We start from the raw sequence: 23237 nt of genomic DNA, 5'->3' as shown, positions 1-23237 counted from the left end.
GCATCTTGGAATCCAACCCATTATAAGCAGGGTCATCTATGTGCAGACCTAAAAACTTTGCCTAATTGATGTAAATGACACTTCATGTTACACATTCACTATAGTTTTTAACATGCCAAAGAAGAACTCTTTGTACCTTTTCCAGAAGAGAACACAGCTGCTATAGAGTATTTCTATTCTTGTTTGAAAATTGGTGCTTGGACTTGCCAAATTAATGAGCTGGAATGGGAAAAAAAGAACAAAATTATGACCCTAGTGATAGATTTAAGACTGTTGCTTATAAACCCATCAGTTTTAGTTCGTGACGTAAACTAGATTTTAGTATGACAAAGTGTCATTTAAGTAAATTAGTAAACTCCGTAGTGTTTGTTTGGATGTTTCCTGCTACCTAATAGGATTAACATTCCATTTAGAACTATGTAATGAAGAGAGATTATAGATCACAGAAATAAGGAATGCCACTGGTAACTGGAGAAACTGATAGCTTTTGAACTCTTGGTATTATCACAAGTATTATCACAATGACTTCCTACACAGATTATTGTTGGACAAAATATCCATCATTGCAAAGCGTTTTTGATATGGGGTTTAAGCCAAGGAGGTGCTATTTGATTTTTCAAACCGGACCACTTACAGTATTTTCATTGCATAGTGGTTACACCCACAACTGATTAACATGTAGTTTTGTATTTTGTATGCAAGCAGCAGTGGGGTGGGGATCTCTCATTTGGGAAGCAGAGGCGCTCCCCAGCTGAGCTGCCCCGATCCAGCTCCTACTCCTGTGCAAGCAGGAGCAGGGGCACTCTAAACGGAAGTGTGGCACTGAAAAAGGAAGCGTAACACTAAAAACGGAATAGTTTGGATTCTGAAAAAAGTTCACAATCCGGAACACCTACTTCCGGGTTTGCGGTGTTTGATTTCCAAGTTGTTCATGAACTAAGCTGTTCAAAAACCAAGGTACCACTGTATAGTATGTGCAGCAAGATGTTGGGGGAAGAATTGGTGCTGCACTGTTGTATTGAGAGTACAGGTGTAACCAGACCAGAGGAATCTAAGGTGGTTCATGGTTACTTTGCCCCCCTGCTATCTGACCCTCCTTTTCAGGCCCCATGTGATCTGAAGACCTTCAGTTGGGAAATTTCTGACAAGTGATGCTAGTTCTACTTGCACTGCCATTTGTAATTTGGGTTGGGGGAGTCATGATGAACTGATGAACTATTGTGCGGTTTGTGTGTGCTGTATTTGTTCCAGGGAAATGAACATAAGTGGTATACTAGAGTAGAATAAGCACAGAGCTTCATGGAAATTATGGAATTTTTGCCACTTGGCCTGCAGACAATCCATTCTTACCAGCTGCTTTGCTTCTGGCTGTACCTAATCTATAAATAAAACTGCATGAGATAACAGTGAGTGTTCCTTTGAAGGCACATTTTTTCTTATTTAAATAAAATGTGTAACCAGCCCACATTGGGCTTGAATTTCTTTTGGTTGTACCCAGTACCTTGTGTGGACAGATCTTGTGAAGGTCCCACAAGATCTTCCCAGAGCCCAGGAAACAAAATGCTCTTTCTGCACCAGGCTTTCCTGTTACAGAAAGAATTTTTAAGCCCTCCAACCTTGCTTACTGAGCTCTGGGAAGGTAAGGATATGCCTTGCATGACCTTCCCAGAGACCAGTAAGATATGGGTAGTCAATACATGGGGCTACCACTAAAGATGGTTTGTAAACTTCAGCTGGCTTGGGTGCTCACTGGGGCAAGGCGGTTAGAGCATATAACACCAATCCTGGCCAATCACTTTCCAGGTCCAGTTCAAAGTGCTGTGTTTTAATGCCTTAAACAGCTCAGGGTTAGGGTTTAAAGCCTTAAACAGCTCAGGACCACAATATCTCAAGGACCACCTCTCCCCATATGAACCTACAAGAACTCGGAGAGCATCATCTGAGGCCGTCCTCCATGAGAGGCCAGAGGGTGGCAGCATGAGAATGGGCCTTTTCTGCGGTGGCTCCCCATTTGTGGAATGCTCTCCCCAGGGAGGCTCGCCTGGTACCTTTGTTACATATCTTTAGTTGCCAGGCAAAATCTTTCCCCTTCAACTGGGCCTTTGGCTAATTAAACAGTCTAAGGCCTTTTAAACGTGACTGTGCCAGGCTGGGGAAGGAAGTGGTTTTTTATATTATTATTATGCTATGCATTTTGTGTTTTTATGTAGTTTATTGCCCTGTGATCTTTAGAAGAAGGGTGGTATATAAATGCAATAAGAATAATAATTTTGCCTACTGTACTAAACACATAACTACAATGTTTCAAGTATATGGATATTGAAATATTTGTTTAAAAACCCCCGAACCAAAATATATCACAACTTTCATAAGTAAAATACACAGTCCCAAATGTAAGAACAGAGTTACAGCCCTTGCACACAGAGATCAAGGAAGGGTTTCTCAGCATCTTAGAGATTTTCTGGGACAACTGAAATTTTAATTCGCCGTGCTCTGGTTCGTTTCTTGTCTGTGGTGGGGACATCATAAAATGCTGATCAGTTTCAGTTTCAATATATCCAGGAAGTGTAACTGAACTTGGTGGTGTTTGAAGACACTTAGCAATCTTTTCTGGAACAGTGGTTCCCAGTTAGCTTAAGTACTGCAGACCCCCTGTTTTTTAAAAGTCAAGCTATTGACCCCTTACTTTTGGAAATGTTGATATTTGTACAGTCATTTTTGTTACATGAATGGTGCTACAGACCACCTTTGTGGGTTATGCAGACCCCCCGGGATCCACGAACCATTAGTTGGAAACCACTGCTCTAGAAGATAACTTATGCAAATCCATGAATATAACTAAAGCTTCCCAGATGCTGCCAACTAACCATATTCCTGAGTAAAATAAAACACCTAGATGTGGCATTTCTAAGAGCAAATAAGTGGCTTCCTCAAGGTTTCTTAGTAGCAGTTAATTTTATGACTTTTGTTATTAATATAACCTGTTTGATGTTCCTGGAGCGTAACATTCTCATTATATATCTTAATGTAGCTGGAAATATCAACAATTCTGAAAGTATAGAAAATAAAATCCAGTTTTCATAAGTGTCCTTTATTCAGCTTGGATTTAGGTAATCAAACTTCTGTGTACAGTGCTGCACAGCTGATTTGACTGCATTGTTATATAATCCTTATTTCATTATTTATTTCTTTATATATATATATATATATTTGCTATATCAATTATGCATCATTTATGGCTGCCTGTCAGTGGTCCTTGAATTCACAAAGAAAATGCATTGTAATTATTTTAGAAGCTGAAGTTTTATTATGCAAAAATAAAAAAATTGATGTATCATTTTGGTTGTCCCTCACCCCCACACCTTGAATTATGTGTTTTAAATTAAATTCAACATGTATCCAGTCACCAGACAAAATTGATTTTTAAGATTAATGGCTAACTGAAGCTGCAGATTAATTTCCTAAACTATAACATATGCTTAGATTAATGTTTTAAATACCTTATGAAGTTTTAGGTTATGCTTAACAAATTATAGTCCAACATTATTATAGGGTACATTTTTAATTAGCTGTTCTGAGGTCCGTGATTTTATTCTTAAAGTGAAAATTTTGCCGGTTTCACACAAACAAATCCAGCTATACTATGATTTTTCCTTATTTGTTAGTAGTTCATGCCAATGACCTTAACAGCGAGTGGTGCTGTGGGTTAAACCACAGAGCCTAGGGCTTGCCGATCAGAAGGTCGGTGGTTTGAATCCCTGTGACGGGGTGAGCTCCTGTTTTTCGGTCCCTGCTCCTGCTAACCTAGCAGTTCGAAAGCACGTCAGAGTGCAAGTAGATAAATAGGTACCGCTCTGGTGGGAAGATAAACGGCGTTTCTGTGCACTGCTCTGGTTCGCCAGAATGGCTTAGTCATGCTGGCCACATGACCTGGAAGCTGTACGCCGGCTCCCTCGGCCAATAAAGCGAGATGGGTGCCGCAACCCCAGAGTTGTCCACAACTGGACCTAATGGTCAAGGGTCCCTTTACCTTTACATGCCAATGACAATCCATTGCTAGTATGGTTGGAGGTGATCGTGGGAGGAGTGACAGTGCCTGCAGTGCTCCGGTCAATTAGAAGGGCACCTGTGGACCAACTCTACATCTGTGTACACCATTATTCAAAATCTATTGTGAATTAGAGAAGGTAGCAGAAAATACAGTAGTGCCCCGCAAGACGAATGCCTCGCAAGACAAAAAACTCGCTAGACGAAAGGTTTTTTCGTCCGCGATTTGCCTCGCAAGACGAATTCCCCTATGGGCTTGCTTCGCAAGACGAAAGCCCATAGGGAAATCTCCGGGGACCTCTTTTAAATGCTAGCGGTGGGGAGCAAAGCCTTTCCCCCCCTCCGGCCTTCAGAAGAGGTCCAGGAAGGCTGGCGGGGGCCAAAAGGCTTTGCTCCCCAGCGCCAGCATTTTAAAAGCAGTCCGGGATAGCAGGGAAGCGCTTCCTGCTATCCCGGACGGCTTTTGAAGGCAGGAGAGATCCGCGAAGCCTGGGCGCGCTGCGCACAGGCTTCGGCATGCCAGCAAGTCTCCGCCAGCAGCGGCAGAGCTGCCGCTGCTGGCAGAGAGATCCGCGAAGCCTGGGCGCGCTGCGCACAGGCTTTGGCATGCCGGCAAGTCTCCGCCAGCAGCGGCAGCGCTGCCGCTGCTGGCGGAAAGGTCCGGGATGCGTGGGCTGGACAGCTTTTGAAGGCAGGCGGGGGGAGCAAAGACTTTCGCCCCCGCCAGCCTTCAGAAGAGGTCCAGGACCTGTTCCGAAGTGGGGAGGGGGGGCGGGACACCTGGCCCCGCTGCCCCACTTCGGAAAGCTGTTCCGAAGTGGGGAGGTGGGGCGGGGACACCTGGCCCCGCCGCCCCACTTCGGAAAGCTGTTCCGAAGTGGGGAGGTGGGGCGGGGACACCTGGCCCCGCCGCCCCACTTCGGAAAGCTGTTCCGAAGTGGGGAGGTGGGGCGGGAACACCTGGCCCCGCCGCCCCACTTCGGAAAGCTCTTCCGAAGTGGGGAGGGGGGTCGGGAACACCTGGCCCCGCCGCCCCACTTCGGAAAGCTCTTCCGAAGTGGGGAGGGGGGTCGGGAACACCTGGCCCCGCCGCCCCACTTCGGAAAGCTCTTCCGAAGTGGGGAGGGGGGGACACCTGGCCCCGCCGCCCCACTTCGGAAAGCTCTTCCGAAGTGGGGAGGGGGGTCGGGAACACCTGGCCCCACCGCCCCACTTCGGAAAGCTCTTCCGAAGTGGGGAGGGGGGTCGGGAACACCTGGCCCCGCCGCCCCACTTCGGAAAGCTCTTCCGAAGTGGGGAGGGGGGCGGGAACACCTTCTGAAGGCGGGCAGGGGGCGAAAGTCTTTGTCCCCCCCGCCTGCCTTCCCAGGGGCTTTTAAATCGCCCCGGGCAGCGGAGAAGTCCTCCGCTGTCCGGAGCGATTTTAAAATGCCGCCCGCCAGCATTTTAAGATAGCCCCGCACAGCGGAGAAGTCCTCCGCTGTCCCAGGGTTTTTTAAAATGCTGGGGGTGGGAAGAAAAGCCCTTGTCCCCCCCCCCCAGCCTTCAGAAGAGGTCCGGGGACAGACTGTCCCCGGACCTGGTCTGAAGGTGGTTTCCCTAGGAACGCATTAATTGATTTTCAATGCATTCCTATGGGAAACCGTGCATCGCAAGACGAAAAAACCGCAAGACGAAGAGAATTGCGGAACGAATTAATTTCGTCTTGCGAGGCACCACTGTACTGAATGACACGTCTCTTTCAAAATTATTACAATATCCATGGGTCAAGATACAGCGCAGTATGAGAGACTGCTGTGCTCATGAACAGGATTTTTAAGCTCCACATTAAAATGGTACTAGATTCAGGTAGGTCTGACGCAGTCGAAATAAATAAAAAAATAAAAAAATTGTCCAATAGCACCTTAGAGACCAACTATATAGTTCCGGGTATAAGCTTTCGTGTGCATTCACACTTCTTCAGATACACTGAAACAGAAGTCACCAGACACTTATATATAGTTCTGATATATGTACCCTTATATACCCTTATATATATTCTGAGAAATACCGCACCCCACCCTCCCACTATATATAAGGGTCTGGTGCATGCACATGATAGCTTATACCCAGAACTACTTAGCTGGTCTCTAAGGTGCTATTGGACAATTTCTTAAAATGGTAGTTTTAAGAAATCCCCCAGAATGGTTATTTCCCCCTACATCTACTGTATATTTGGAAAGTGGTTTGTATATTTGCTACATACCCTCCAGTATTTCTTAGATTTATTTAATGGAATGCAGGAGAAGGCCAAAAAAGCAGATTCTGAAAGGCATAGGAAAACTGGGAGATAGAATTGCCAAAAGGGAGATGTTCGCACAGCCAGGAGCTGCAAAGCAAAGGAAGGCTGAAAGTTAAAATATTTGGCTGCATGCCTGTAGTCTACGTTTCAAAGTAGTAATGATATGGTGGTGTGGTGTGGTGATGATGAAGCTTATAGAAGTGAGCAGCCAAACTGCTGTGGTTTCATGAAATGTTAATGAAAATTCTAACAGGAAGCTGAATTCATGAACAATGGACTATCTGAAAACAAGCAGGCATCTGAGAGAGAAGTGTAAGGTCAATTTGCCTGGGGTGAACCCTCACACAGGCCCTAGGGACAATAGGAGTTGTGTGGGCAGTTAAGGAAATGAACACTAAAGCTGAATCAGAAGAGGTCCCAGGAGATGGAAAGCCAAGGGACTTTGTTCCCTGAGGCTTCTTGAATCTGCCACATTATCTTACTCACTATTGAAGGAAGCTATGTTAGAGATAGTGCAAATGACAGATAGAGAGTGTGAAGGCTTAATAGACCTGGCAGAAAAGAAAATGGGGTTGAACATTCTTGTGTCGGGAGTATAGCGCTATGAGATCTGATTAGAGAAAAGAGAAATTGTAGTTGCATGGAACAACTTGAAACAGGTATTTTTTTTAATGCAAAAAACCTTACACAAAAACACAATGTTTCTTCAGATTCTATAAGTACATGACAGATCCTAGTAAACCGAAATACAATATTGTGCAATGTTACAAAGTTCTTTTAAACCTGTCAAAATATTTTGAACCAATAGAGACTATTCAAGGAGAAAATGTTAACAGTAAAGTATATATTTAGAGTCAAAATCTATTGAAGATTTTAATATAGGCTTGGAAGCCAAACTAGCTTGTGCAGAAGAATGTTCTTAATCTTGGTTAAAGATACACATGATTTAAAAATGCCATAAATGAGCTACTAAAAATGCTCTTATACTCCCATGGCCTGATAATTGAGCTAGCAACAGCAGTAACACTGATGTAAGTAAATTGCTGCATTTCTCAAAATGCTTTGGCAACTAGGTTAAAGGTTCAATCTGTGTCGCCTGTTAGTGTTTAGAATTAGTTTGTCAACATTTCCCCAGACACTTCCAGGCTGCAAGGACATGAAGCAGCTCCTCCGTTTTACTGACTTGCTGGTTATTTCTAAACATGCAATTTGGGAAAAACCATCAGCCAAATTAAATATATTTTTAATAACTGCAGTAAGTAATATGTAGGTCTTATTATCTCAGGCTTGCTGTCGTTTCCTTCTTTATATAACAGGAACTGCTAAGGATTTGGTGGTTTTTTTAAGTAATGGAGGGTGTTTTTGTTGTTAAAAACAAATTACTGTGATACAGTAGTAGTTGGTGTGTTAGCTGTCAATTTCTGATTCAGTGTAAAACTACTTTATCACATCATTTGTTGTAATCTCAGACCTTTCTCTCACACAGTGCTTTTTCTGCACAGAAAACGATCCACACAGCATAAAGCTTAAAATCTGCATGTATGGCAATATGTAACAAATGTATGTACACCAACTGGAAAACAGTCACCAATCAGTTTCCCAGTGTGAGTAAAATTAAACACACACACTTATTACTAGCATTGATCACTTGGTGAGCAATCCTGTGTACAAGAAGCAAGCCAGTGTAAATTAGGCTTCCATAAAGGTACAACAGATCCAAAGCCTGTTCAGCTGCTGCTCTACCTAAGCCTAGCAAAGGAAAACAAGCCTTTCAGTATTGTCCTGCATCAGGTTGTCAGGTTACGTGATCACACTGAATGGACTTAAGACAAGCATAGGCAAACTCCGGCCCTTCAGATGTTTGGGAATACAATTCCCATCATCCCTGACCACTAGTCCTATTAGCTAGGGATGATGGGAATTGTAGTCCCAAACATCTAGAGGGCCGGAGTTTGCCTGTGCCTGGCTTAGGATCTAGCCTAATCTTCCTGCTCTGGTCCTGCCCTTAGAATATCCCCTGGAACGCTGAGCCAGGATAAGCAAGTTATGCTGTCTTAGCTTTGACTGAGCCAGGGTTGGGGGCAGTGTTAGACACTGAGATATGAAAGCTAGGAGCTAAATGGCACCCTAAACCTAGGTTATGGGCGCAACAATGGAATGCTTAGCTCTGCTTTTTTAGCCCAGATCAGCATTGGATTTACTCCCAGCTGCGTCGCATGAACAGGGAGACTCCTGTTTAACAGGCAGGTCCTTGGCTGAAGAAGCTAAGGGAGGCATCTCTGGGAGGGAGTTAATGGGAGGCCCTTCTGAGAGTTTGCCTGAATCTTCTTTGGAGGGCAAATTTCCACCCGCTAACCCACTGGGACCCATAGCTGTCAACTTTCAGATTTGAAAAGAAGGGATCAGCAGCCTCACCTGTCCCGGAGACAGTCTACGGGATATCTAACAATCCGGGGAAGCAGCGGGAAGCAGCGGGAAACGGCTCTGAAATAAGGGAATTTCCCACAAAAAAAAGGGAAGGTTGACAGCTATCCTGGGACCCTCTCCTGGATCTAGCATTTATTGGGGTTTGGAACCCATTACTCCCATACCACTGGGACCCTTTTAACTCTCCAAGATCCTCTTACACCTTCTTAGGGTCTCACTCCCCCCCCTCCACGACACCTCCATGGCACTCATGACAATATGCAAGTTTTGAGTTATGTGCTCAAACATGACAGTTTTGAAGCTAGTAGATGCAGCTGAGTAGAATATATACACTGCAGTATTTTCCTTTGAAGTGTTATAAAAATAGATGGCAAATTTTCTGCTTGTACATGATTAGAGTTTGAATTTAAGCCTGTACGTAATCATGTGGATTATAAATGAGTGCCAGTGAAATTTATAGTACTGTAATATATTTTGAAAGACTCCCTATTGTTTCAATATGTTGGACCGTTTTCCATTCCATGTCATTTATGAAAGCCACATTGTTTCTTCCAGGAAAGCAGGCAACACATCAACCCAGATTCTCGGAAGATTTGTATTTCATCATGTACTTTTAATTTAAATCAACTTTTTCACTTTTAAAATGGCATTCTCCAAATACTTTACTGTAGCACTAGTGAAGGTGGCCAGGTCAGGCGGAATGATCTGCAGTAGTGATAACCCTAATGTTCCAAGTAATTTATGTGTGCATAAACAAATCACTCTATGTTATTAGCCATACTGCAGTGACCTGATTTGAATGTAATGCTAAACCAAACGATGACTTAGCATGAATGTATGAGCATTTGAGTTCCCAGAGAGGAGGCTGTAGCTGCTTCATTCCTTCTCTGGCCCTGCTGCTGCAGCGCTGCTCTGAGCTAAGCCGTGGAATGGCAGAGACTGCCATCTGAATCTGAGCTCGTAGTTTGCTTCACTCCACACAAACCACAACCTGTAATTATGGTTTGTTCTATGGCTTATAGCTTGTGGTTTGTCTGGAGCAAACAAATGATGAATCTGGACTTGGATGACATTCGTAGAACCATAGAATTGTAGAGTTGGAAGGGACCCTGAGAGTCATCTAGTCCTTCCCACTGCAATGCAGGAATAGGTAAATGAACCTTATGAGGATCAAACCCATGACATTGGCATTATCAGCACTACACTCTAACCACCCGAGTCCATCAGAATGTGCACACTGCAGCTACAGATTGTGAGACAAAATTTAAGTCATCCTACCTGCGCAAAAGGCTCTTGGTTGGATATGACAACTCTCTGATGGACCTGCTCAGTTGAGTAACCTTGCCCTCCGAGTGGATAACCACTCTGTAGTTAGCCTGCGACCTCTTCCTGCGCTGGGTGACACAAGCCATCAATGAGTTTGCAGTTGTTGATAGCAGCAAATGTTGCCTGTTCTGCAGCAGACTTTGGAGTGTTCAAATCAAGCCACATTAGTATGTAATCTTTACAATGGCTCCGTAAAGTAGTTCAGCATCATCTCTGTGTTATATTTGATGACCTGAGGTTGAGGTAACAATGTTGTGTCTTGCCTAAGACCACGAGGTGCTTATTTCAGTCCTGGGTAGTATTTTGGTTTATGGCCAGTATTGTCCTGCATTAGAATGTTCTTTTATGGATTGTTCTCCATCTATTGAAACTTCTAGTGTGACTATCATTCCTAATCGTTGGCTGTGCTTCCTGGGGTTGATGGGAACTGTATCTAGTAACTTCTGGAGGACATATGTCACTAGGGATGTTTCATGTTAACCTTCAGATACTGTAGATGAACAACAGGGATAAAGCATATGGTAAGGGTCTTTCTAGCACCCCCTCTTAGGTAGATGTGGTTTTGACAGCTACTCTGTGTGTGTGTGGCTAAACCAGCTTCAGAGTGAATCAGAGTCTGAGCAGCCCTACTCAGAACCACCAGGCTTGCTCTTGTTAATCAATACCTCAAGCAGATACTGCAATTACTGTTCATATCTGACAGCTCAACTTGATTTTTTTGGTCTTATAACTTCAAAAACACATCAGCAACAATATTAGTATGAGTCATCCCTAATGAAAATATGATCAGTTGCATGAACATTTTTTATTAGGAATCAATCAAGAGCACATACTTAATGCCACTGTCTGCTAAAAGCGATTTGACATTGTTTCATAGTGACTTGGCACAATAGAGAATTTAAGACGGTAAGTGAGAAACAGCAATAATATGAGGCACATCCACAAACCTTTCCATCCACTTTTCAAGTATTGCTAAAGACTGTGGATTCATGGAAGTCACTTAACAAATTGAGGGTTACAGTTATGATTGCAGATAAATGCATAGTCAGTTTTAACTCAGTTGCATGATTGAAGTAGAAGTGCTCTGCTGACTATGCAAAAGACGGTTTTGATACCAAGCTGTCAGTGCTGAGCACATTAATATTCTCTCAGTGCTTCATTTCAATCTGGCAACTCCGGAATCAGGACAGCAAAGATGAGATTAATGGCAAGACTTGGAGACTTTGTGCAATGTTGATGCACATAGCCTATATTATCTCTGTGCTGTTGTGTAACCTTGTTCTTGATCAAAATGATAGTAATGATTTTATGCCTTAGCCACATGTCTATATGTTTGACAAGCTCAGGGCTGCTATATACATAAAGGTTTTAATCTGTATTACAAATCTAAACCCTCTAATATCCTCTGTGTTCAGAATTTAGTTTTCCATTTGTCTCAATATATTTAAATTAATTAAACTTTATTCCCTATGATCAGTTAAGCCATAGTATGTAAGTGCTCCCAGATAGAGCCTATTGCACAGCACCAACAATCTCTAAACAGATTAATAAAATAAGTGCTGTGGGAACAGCCATTTCCAAATTAGGTAATAGAGTAATAGAATTGTAGAGTTGGAAGGGATCCTGAGGATCATCTAGTCTAACCCCCTGCAATGCAAGAATCTTAGCTAGATCATACATGACAGATGGCCATCCAAACTCTGCTTAAAAACCTCCAAGGGACCCACTGAGCTGGTCTACCCTTGGAGATTTAAAGGAATTCTGGGTGCTCTGGGTGAACATTCCAGTTGCCATGACCTCTGCTTCTATGGAGGCTCTGGTCTTGCTTTAGAATTGTGAGATGGAAAGAGTTACCAACATAATCACTCCCTAGTGTTTTGGCTTGTGGGAGTAGTTAGGTTTGGGAATTGGTTTTCGGCATGGACAATACTTCGCTACATTGCTGCTGATTTTCCTTTTGAATCATTCATGCTTTCAATGAAATGAATAAAAACTACTCTGGCATTTATTTTTGCTGTCCACGCTTGACCAGTGTGTATTTGGAAATTGGAAATGCATCCCAAAGTTTTTGTAGCATAAGAGTTCTAACAATGTTCTTTTTTTTTGTCTCTGTTCTTCAATAGGATGATGAAGTGGTTCTGCAGTGCACTGCTACTGTTCACAAAGAACAACAGAAATTGTGCCTTGCCGCAGAAGGATTTGGCAACAGGCTCTGCTTCTTGGAATCCACTTCAAATTCTAAGGTACCGTAAACTGTCTTGTTCTAATGCAGTGTTGAACATTACCGACATAACAGACCTTTTCTTCTTGTTGAAATGTTGTCCTCTGTGATGCAGAGTAAGTGTTATAGCAGGCAGAGTTGAGTTGCATTCCAGCACGTTATGTTTTTCTTATATAATTCACAACATATTATACCCAGCAAAATAAACCTGATGTTAATATACATAATGACAAACTAAATCCTGAACAACTATCATACAAAAACCTTTGAGAAAGGCTGTGTGACCTTCTTCTCCTTCACCCTGCAGCTCCTCCCCACTTCTCCAAAATCTACTCTGGACTCTCCAGAGCTAATTTTGAGGATGGAGGGGCTGTAGGTGGAAGTTTGCTCATGTGATGTTGATTTCAGCCCATGTATTACAGATTGCTTGTGTATTGTTGTCTTATGGATGGGCATGTGGAGAAAATACATGAATTAGATTAATTGGCCGCCTTTCCTTTTTCGGAAGAATGCTAATTTAAATTTTCTAGTGCAAGGTGTTCAGTGTGGAGAGTGAGGTTAAATAAATAACATCTTATCCAAGTGATATTTGTCCTTTTCAAGTTTCATAGCATATTAACAGCTAATATGACAGCCATTGCCAGTCAGTTGGTACTAGTGCAAAGCATCATGGAGATTTGTATGTCTTTAAATTGTCTGCAGAATCCTTTTCTGACTATTGTCAATCTCATTGGTGCTGATGTTACCCTCCAATCTTCACAAGCTGTACTTGAAGCAAGTGCTACCTAAATCAGGGTCCCTATCCCCATGCTCTTGAGACAGTCGTAGGTGAAAATGGATCCAGGATCTACACAGCAGAGACTTATCAGAAATCACCTTTCCTCACATGGCTATCTTCATGATCTGTGCTATCAAAGACAAAGATTCTTGAAGAAAAACATTTTGTACCTAAAATGTTTTGGGTTCCACTATAGCAGGGCTGTCCATCTTCCAAGAGACTACAATCTACAACCACTATAAAAAGACTGGCAGTGATCTATCCATTGGATTGACCAGAGTTGTTGAGCTATTTTTGGGAAAGCTTCATCAAAGTTGTTGAGCTTTTCTCAAGGAAGCCATTGGCAGGGGCACCCAGTAGATCACCAGTAGATCATGATCGACCTCTTGGATAGCCCTGCATTATAGGAATCAGTTGAGGCAAAAAAAGGATTCAGTGAATTCTGACAATTTAATTTGTTAAAAGGAAGTAAGCAGCAGTAGTTATCTGTGGGCTGTTCATTATTTATTTAGTTTTGAATAAAATTTTTAGATTTTGGCAAGTAAAGGAAATATACTAAAATAATCTTGCATATAAGGCCTTTAACGGGACGCGGGTGGCGCTGTGGGCTAAAGCCTCAATGCCTAGGGCTTGCCGATCGAAAGGTCGGCGGTTCGAATCCCCGCGGCGGGGTGCGCTCCCGCTGCTCGGTCCCAGCGCCTGCCCACCTAGCAGTTCGAAAGCACCCCCGGGGGCAAGTAGATAAATAGGTACCGCTTACCAGCGGGAAGGTAAACGGCGTTCCGTGTGCGGCTCTGGCTCGCCAGAGCAGCGTTGTCACGCTGGCCACGTGACCCGGAAGTGTCCCCGGACAGCGCTGGCCCCCGGCCAATAGATGTGAGATGGGCGCACAAACCCCAGAGTCTGTCAAGACTGGCCCGTTCGGGCAGGGGTACCTTTACCTTTATAAGGCCTTTATTTTTTTTCTCTGCCTACAGATTCCTTCAGCACAACCTTAATTAAATTTATTATCTCCACTGTGGTGCAGACTAATGTTTTACTTTCAGTCAGTCATCATTTTGAATGTATTATTCATCGTTATAAAAAATTAATTGGAATATTAATGATTCATTATAATAGCAGTGGTTCTGAGGATTTCATCTGTCCTGCTCACTTGTAACTGAATAATTCCCCGTAATAAAATATGTAAGGATAGGTAACTTCAGTATTCTATGGTTTTATAAATTATTATTTAGCAAATAAATTTTAATTAAACAGCAAATGTATCCTCCCCAGTACTTCACTGTTGGTCCATGAGTAAGATGTCCATGTAATCATATTACCATTTCTTTTTCTTTAGTTGGTTTCTTTTAAAAGACTTAAGAATAGCAGGTGCTTCTCAGGCATCTAGAAAACTAAGATGCATTTAGTAAAAAAATAATATAGGAAAGAACAGGTGACAGATCTAACCAATTCTAAGTTCAGAAGTACAACATAAAGTGGAGACATTATGGGTTTTTTCTGCCAATAATTTACAGCTCTTTCCAGTATGTCTGGCTTTAGCCCTCAGTGGTGGGATTATCCCAGTAGAAAGGGAAAGCCTAAGAAAAAGGGAAGGTTGAAGAAAGAGCAGTCTTTTTAAAGCATGCATAAGGGGTCTCACTGAGAGAAAAGGAAGTGAAAAGAAAACAGTGACAATGGAGTTAAAACAAAAAGATGGGCAGGGTAAAAATGGAGAAGATGATGGTGAAGAAGAAGAAGAGTGCATGGAAACTGCTTTATCACATAAGTCAGATGCAAAAACTAAAGGAGCTAAAGGACAAGCACAATGAGGATAGGAGCTAGGACTTTATAAAAGAAATGACAAGGAGAAGGAAACTGGGTAGATATCAACCCAAGACAAGCAAGGCCGTTTTATCCGAAGAAAAAAGTAGAAGATGAGAATACTTTTTTTGAAGGGAATGCTTCATTGCTTGTATGGAGACTTGCTGCTGTTCATGCTTCACAAGTCGCAGTGGTTTCATAGTCACTGCACTACTGGAGAAATAATCTTGCAGAGTGAGCAACTGGGGCAGGTGAGCAGTAAATCTTGGGCTTTAATTTGGGTTGAGTCATGTAAACTGCAGCTGGCACACACGGCGACTGATGGACTCTGGACCTGGGACTCGTAAAGAAAAAGTGTTTGAAATGCATTGTATATGCAGTATAACACTGTGACACCAGATGGTTCTGTGGAGTCCTGTCTTTCCCAACCGGATTTCCTTGTATGAGTTTACAACGTGTTGAACTGAAACACTTCTTTGATGTGTCTAGATCCAGCCCTGGTAAGACATCTTAGGGCCTGAGGATATCATGTGTGTGGGGACAACTTCTGATTTGCTCTCCATCCTCCTCCCTTGCAACAATATTGTGGACACTGAGGTATTGCAGTTGCACAAATACTTAGCACCTAATTAAACCAAGAAGTACTTACAATTGCCTCTCTGGCGGGCGAAGAGTTGTATAGCTTCCACATGTTGTGGTTCTCTCCCTCATTCTCCCCTCCCCCAACAAAGAACATTGCTGCTTAACATTGTAGTTGTGCAAATACTTAAACATATAAGCACCTGACCTTAACCTTAAACATATAAGCACTTATTATATGGGCTGGTGTGGTACAATAACCACATATAGAAGTAAGCCCTAGGTAAAGGTAAAGGTAAAGGGATCCCTGACCATTAGGTCCAGTCGTGGCCGACTCTGAGGTTGTGGCGCTCATCTTGCTTTATTTGCTGAGGGAGCCGGCATACAGCTTCCAGGTCATGTGGCCAGCATGACTAAGCTGCTTCGGGCGAACCAGAGCAGCGCATGAAAACGCCGTTTCACTTCCCGCTGGTGTGGTATCTATTTATCTATTTGCATGTTGACATGCTTTCAAACTGCTAGGTTGGCAGGAGCAGGGACCGAGCAACGGGAGCTCACCCCGTTGTGGGGATTCGAACCACCGACCTTCTGATCGGCAAGTCCTAGGGTCTGTGGTTTAACCCACAGCACCACCCGTGTCCCATGTGTACAGGATTGCAGCCTTAGTCTTAAAAGGTTCTACACAGGGCTGCTAACAAGGGCTTCCATGCATTTGGGAGTCATTCCCCCTCCTCCAGCTTATTCATTTTTTATTTTCCAATAAGAGGAATAAGGTTGAGGGATATATAGACTAGGACCTGAAAGACCAGGGTTAAAATTACTCTGTCATGAAGCTCATTGTTTGACCTTGGGTCAATCACTGGGCAGGATTCAGCTGTGGGTCTTTCCTCCTCTCTTTGCCCCACCTCCTTCCATGCCCCTGAAATTGGTTTAGGGGGCTTCGGAGAAACCCTGGAAAACAGAGAAGGGAGAGGTAGGGCTTGTTCTATTTGCAAGCCAAAATACTTGCACTGATGGAACAATCAGAAGAGCGCAACATTGAATTCCTCCCACTGACTCTCAGTCTAACTGGTGCCACAGGGTTGTTGGGTGGTTACCGGGGGGGGGGGGAGAGAACCATGAGTGCTACTTTGAGCTCCTTGGAGGAAAAGAGATAAGATATTATATAAGATCAAATACAATAAATAAAACAAATACAATTTTTCTGCAGCTATTCAGAATAAAAATAGCATTACAGTCAAGATCTATACAGTTTTCATAATCCAGCATGAAATACATTAAACATTAGATCCCCTTGGGAGTTTTTCTTTAAAGTTTTTGTGTGGTGTCAAAAACAAGATAAAAGATAGCAGTGACTTACCACCAGAGCTGGCCTATTTTTGCATTAGATGATAAACACGACCATAATATCCTTCAGGCTGTTGTGTGTGTATATATGCAATTGCAGCTTCCTTAAACTACTTCAGATTACTCAATTGCCTATAATAGCTCATTTGGGCTGTTTATCATTTAGCTGATTGAAGCTTCTGTACTCGGTGCAATGATCCTTTTCAAGTGTGAAGCACTCAGTATCATAAACAGAATCAGTGAAACATTTAGAAACAATTTGTCTATAGTTATGAAAATACTTTATTCCTAGAGGCTCTGGTTTACGTAGGAGGAAAGGAGTTAAATTAAATTTATTATAAGAACAATAATGGCTATTTATTCAAATCCTCGTCTCCCCGAGATAAAGGAGTGTGTCCTAAATAAATGAACTGGTTTTCCCCAGTTTTTTATAGTTGATACTATTTTAACTGCTCCATCAATAAATAAAATGCTGTGATAGAAAATGTAAAAGCACAAAAGTGGATAATATTATTTGTTAAAAGCTTTATGAATCTAAATTGTGAATCTAACTGCAAGTCCAAGAAAAACAAGGAGCTGCAGTTAGGAAAAGGAGAGGTGTGGGTATGTCAGGAAAATGCATTTAGCAGCACAAGCAGATAACAGTGAAGTCATGCAGTCATGGTTGCTGGCTTCTTTATAATGTGTACATTATTATGCAAAGTAGTGTGAATATTATTTGCTGTTCAGGGGGAGGCTGATTTTTGCTATTTCTTTAAAACTGCAACTGTTAGATAAATATGTTGCATATCCTATAAAATAAATATCAAATCATTTTAAGTAAAAAACACACCCCAACAGACTGGTAAGGAGCATAAAGATGTTCCATTATAAAAACCATTCTGGGTTGCTGTCACTTATGTGACAAGTAAATTTCAGCACCTAGTTTTGATTTTAAAAGGATAGCTAAATTTCCATATCTTTGGGTTTTGGAAAATGAGTAACTGAATGTTGAGTGCATGGGCAGAAGAAATTTCTCTCTCTGTTCTATATAGCAGAAGGAAATATATCAGATCCCTTTCTGAACCAGATTTAAATAAAGCAAAATTATTCTCAAAAGCAAAATTTTACGGCAGAAGTGTTGGGTTGATTGCGTACTGATTATGGTTTTGGATTCTTGCATGTGAATGCTTGGTTCTAGGTAATCTTGGTTCTTAGGCTTTGTATACTGTAGTGGAACATTAAGCCACCACAATTTTTGAGGTATAATTTTATGGTGCACACACACACAGACTTACACTAATTAACTGGAATCTTAAAAATAGGCAAAGCTAACAATATAACACAATGAAGATTGTGCAGACAGTTGTTAGGTTAGCAGTTGTATTGGCTTTTAAGAGTTGCTTCCTTCACTAATCTATTTAATCACAGTAATACATTATACACGTGTCTGTTTGATGGCCAGATGCATGTTAGCCAGAAAATGTGTTTTATCATGCTTATATATGACTTGTAAATTGATATATATATATATATATATATATATGCAGGTTTTGGTGTCTTCGGGTGTCTTCCCGTGTAAGAGTCGGGGTGTCTGTGCGACGTTTCGACGAGGTCTCACTCGTCATCTTCAGGCTGGTGCTTTCGGCTTCTTGTTACTGGAAAGTAACAAGAAGCCGAAAGCACCAGCCTGAAGATGACGAGTGAGACCTCGTCGAAACGTCGCACAGACACCCCGACTCTTACACGGGAAGACACCCGAAGACACCAAAACCTGCATTCCTGTACCCGTGAAAATCTACGAAAGCATATATATATATATATATATATATATATATGCAGGTTTTGGTGTCTTCGGGTGTCTTCCCGTGTGCTTTCGTAGATTTTCACGGGTACAGGAATGCAGGTTTTGGTGTCTTCGGGTGTCTTCCCGTGTAAGAGTCGGGTGTCTTCCCGTGTAAGAGTCGCACAGACACCCCGACTCTTACACGGGAAGACACCCGAAGACACCAAAACCTGCATTCCTGTACCCGTGAAAATCTACGAAAGCATATATATATATATATATATATATATATATATATATATATATATATAGAGGTGTGTGTGTGAATGTGAATGTGAGTGAATTCACTTCTACTTTATTCCTCTGTGATTTTTATGCCACAGAAGATTTGTTCCCTTTGTCCTGCATAAGTTCCTCTGCTGTCACTCTTGATATCTTTATTCTATGTCGATAATCTTCACTTATCACAATTAGGCATGTGATCCTATTGTCCTTCATAATTTCACGCTTGAGTTATTTGAGACCTCTCACTCAGGTTGATGCCATTTTGCTCCCAGGACCTACAGCTACATTACCCCATGTCATTAATGTCAATGTGCACTGTGACTATTGACCCCACCGCAGCACTATCTCCTAGGCTATCTAGATGAGGGGCAACACTTGCAACCATCATGCTAGGCAGGAAATTCCCCTCGTGTATGCACATTGGAGCTGTCATCCTGTGAGTGTGATACAGCTCTAACATCCCTGAAGACCTCATCCACAAACCTCTCTTCCTCTCTCAGGTTTTCCAAGTCAGCCACCTTGGCTTCAAGGAAATGAAATTGTTTGTGGAGATCCAAGAGTTCATTGCACTGAAGACACAACCACAAGTTCTGCCTGGCAGTCAGATAGTTGTACATGTGACAGATTGCACAATACACTGGAAAGCTCCCATGTGTCTTCTGACTTTCTGTCTGCGTAACTGTTTTTGTAGTTTATTGAGTTACTTTATTGGAAGCTTGGGTTTTGTTTAGATCAAGGAAAGGAGGAGCAGAGCAGTGTACCCTGGACTTCTTGCCCTGATGCCAAACTCATTTGGCTGTTTAACTTGCCTTGACACTTTGTTAGCCGGGGCAGAAACACTTCATAAGCTGGTGCTGTCTGTTTCTTCTCGTGGCTGTGCGAGAAGAGGTGAGGAGAGAGAGCATGCAAACCTGAGACTCACAAAAGCTTGTTCCCGTAATTATAAACTATGGTATAACATATATCCAAACATAGCCAGTGAGTGCTAGACATCAAATAATAGTGGGGGCACTGCTGTAAACTGAAAATCATTATATTTTACTTTGCAACTCTGCTGTCAAATGCAGTCACGACTTCTCCTGCCCATAGAATTTTATCTCAAATAATGTTACAGTATAATCCTGATTGTGACTGACAATCTGTTACTCTCTTGAATAGCAAAGTTCTGGTGGCTGGTTTCTTTACTACTTGGTAGGGGCTCTTTTTTCTACATGTATACATACATTCCTACTAGTAAGGTCGCCACCATCCCATCTTTACCCAGATTCACTTAATTAATGTGAATTTCCTAGAATAGCTTATTTGAGTAAATTAGTTTTCATGTGCTCTCCCTGCCTTTCTTCAGATGGCTCTTTGGGTTAATTAAGGCTGCAATCCTAAACACATTTACTAGACTCTAGAGGGTAAGTCTCATTGAATTTAGAGGAAATTATTTTTCTGTTAACACACTTAGGATTGCCCTGTAAGTAAGGAATGATCTGTCAACAACTAAATAATAAGCAGTGCTTCGCTGAACGCTGTCTTCATCATGTTTTTTCAACTAGAATGTTCCTCCGGATCTCTCCATCTGCACTTTTGTGCTGGAACAGTCCTTGTCCGTGCGAGCCCTCCAGGAAATGCTGGCCAACACCGAGGAGAAAGCAGAAGGGGTGAGCAGCAATGTCTTCGCCTTTAATTAATTTGTAATTGCTTTTGGATTCTATTAAGTGTCTTATCCTTGATGCTTTTTATTAACACCTCAGCTTTTGGAATCCTATTACACTCCTTATTTTATTGAAGTTTACATTCTCAGAAAACTTGAATGACCAAAAGCCATGGAAAACTTAAAACCAAACATGAAAATGTTTTCCCCAGGTGTCATTATCCTTGCAAACCAGAAAAATGTATGAATATTTTGTTTTCATAATACTTTCCACATGACCATTACAAAATATGGAGTATATATCAGTCTTGGAAACCAGATAGGCATATGCTTATATAATTTGAGTGCTTTATGTCTAGTTTTAATCATGTATTTATCAGTTTCTAATGAATATTGATCTTTAGTCTTCTCATTTTGTATTTTATATATGTTATATAATCAATATGGTGTTTGTATCTAGAAGTAGATATAACTTTAATTTTTTTTAAAAAAAATACACATTAGTGTATTCTACAAAATATAGTCTGATTTTCCTGTACCGCATAATGATGGTATTAAACTACTTTTTAAATGATGTTTTACATATATTCTTTCACAATAATAAAGCTAGCTGGTGCTTGATAGATTTCTGCTTTTGCCTTTCTTCCTTTCTATTTCATCTTCTTCGGTTTCAAGAAGAAATAACCTGCTTCTGCAACAAGAATTGTATTATTCAAACTTACCCTCTTGTACAGATGTCTGATTAATTTCTGCAGTTCAGTTCTTGCAGTGTCACAACTACCTTGAATTCCTGGTAACATTGTTCAGGAGTCCCCAATAAATAAATAAGCACTTTATTGAACGTGGCCATAAAAGAAAACCAATTAGGGGATGCTAGGTAAGATTAAAAGCAGTAGGAAGGAAATACAGTGGTACCTTGGGTTACAAATGCTTCAGGTTACAGACGCTTCAGGTTACAGACTCCGCTAATCCAGAAATATTACCTCGGCTTAAGAACCTTGCTTCAGGATGAGAACAGAAATCATGCAGCAGCGCAGCCGCAGCAGGAGGCCCCATTAGCTAAAGTAGTGCTTCAGGTTACGAACAGTTTCAGGTTAAGAAAAGACCTCCAGAATGAATTACCGTACGTTCTTAACCCGAGATACCACTGTATGTGCCTATAGGAACAGTTCATAGTTCAAATAGGTAGAATTGGTTAGATCCTTTATAAATAAAATCTAACTTGTTGTCAATGTTCCTTACTTGCCTTGAAATCAATTAAATCAAACTGTGTGGGCAAAGCTTTGGTGAACAGCTGACCCAAAGCTTCACAGTCAGCTATGGGTCTTGTGGAGCTCTGTGTCATGGGGATTTCAAAGCTGTTCTAGCCTCCTAGTCTGATAATAACCTTGAGCTGTCCAGGGTGCTACTTTGTTTGCCTGAATTTGCCTTCTCTTAGTGGTGGAGAACCACAGTTCTGGGGTGCAAATGCTGTCTATCTGACCCTTGGGACTTTGCTCAGGTCATACTTGCTCCAATACCTTCTTCACATACCCCTTGAGTGTTTGTGCTTGGCTAGAATGTGCCGCTAAACCCTAATAATGCTTCTTGTTTGCATGAATGGAAGAGAGAGAGGTGTGTGTATGTACAAAACCAGCTTACAAGACAAAGGTAAAAGGACGTGCTTGATATGAACTGTGCCATTCTAGAATCTTCTTGTAGTTATTTGAAGAAGGGTGCTTACATATTTGAGGATCCTGTTTTGAATGTTTCTCCCTCCCACTGCCAATAGGAGTGCCCAACTTTTAGGACTGCACATGGCAAACTTCAGTGATATCCCTAATTATAATAACTCGGTATCTGTTAAAACTGATTTAAAAGCTGGATTGAGAACAAAGATCACAAGTGCCTCAAAAAAATAAAATAAAATCCCTCCAGGAAAATTAATAAAAGTATGAAAGAGCTAAGATTCTGATGCTTGGAGGACTTCATGGTGAAAGTCAGAGAGCCTATTACAGGATGAGAATATGTGTCTAGTTTCACTAGGCACTTTGCTATGGGGCTAATTAAATATGACCTCCCCACATTGCTACTCCATTTGCAGGCAGCACATGTTTGGGGGAGGGGATTCAAATATTTCAGGAAGATTTTGTTATTTTACCATTGGTGGCTTATTTGTTCATTGTTGTTGTTTTTTTAAAGAAAAAATATAATTGCAGATTTTGAGATGCAGTTATAGAAAAGCAAGTTGTCAGTTTGTTTTTACTATGATGTCCTGGTTACTACAGTGTCTTGGGTGTCTTTGTGTAGCATGCTCAGAGCTCGTCCCTGTGTTCTAGTACTAATTGTGATAAAAGATGGATTTCCTCAGCTGCAGCAGAAGCAAATAGGAATGTTACCTCTTTAAAGTCCTGCGCTTGTTCTGTCTCATGTGAACTACCACATGACAGCAACTGCATCATCTCATCTTTCTTTAAACTAATATTTTGGAGTCTAAATAGTTTCTGTTTAATATCTTATAACCAAAATGTAATCAGAAAAGATTTGTATGATGGATTGGCCATAAACCCTGTCATACTTAATTATATAAATCTGTTCTTCTGTGATTTGTTCCAGAATCTTGTCCTTAGCATGTTGCTTGTATATCCAACCGTCTGGCCTTGTTTAGATCAAAGCTGACATAAAGTACTAAAATACACTGCTCACATCTGTAGAAGCATTATTCAGTTAATATAAAGGATAAAATGCAAATGGCTT

The 23237-nt window shown here is 41.6% G+C and overlaps 1 protein-coding gene across 18 annotated transcripts in view; it reads left to right on the top strand.

The window, feature by feature from the left end:
- The window catches only part of RYR2 (ryanodine receptor 2), a 248421-nt gene that overhangs the window by 36384 nt on the left and 188800 nt on the right, over positions 1-23237 (top strand). For all 18 annotated transcript variants that reach the window (XM_082214927.1, XM_082214934.1, XM_082214932.1 and 15 more), the window contains exons 2-3: positions 12205-12324; positions 20404-20508. In XM_082214927.1, coding sequence (XP_082071053.1) covers positions 12205-12324; positions 20404-20508 — 225 coding nt within the window. The remainder of the gene's footprint in view (positions 1-12204; positions 12325-20403; positions 20509-23237) is intronic.

Source organism: Podarcis vaucheri (genome assembly GCF_965113315.1).
Source record: "Podarcis vaucheri genome assembly, chromosome: 3".
Classification (NCBI taxonomy): domain Eukaryota; kingdom Metazoa; phylum Chordata; class Lepidosauria; order Squamata; family Lacertidae; genus Podarcis; species Podarcis vaucheri.
The sequence above is the reverse complement of the archived record's forward strand: the minus strand, read 5'-3'. Positions and strand labels throughout refer to the sequence as shown.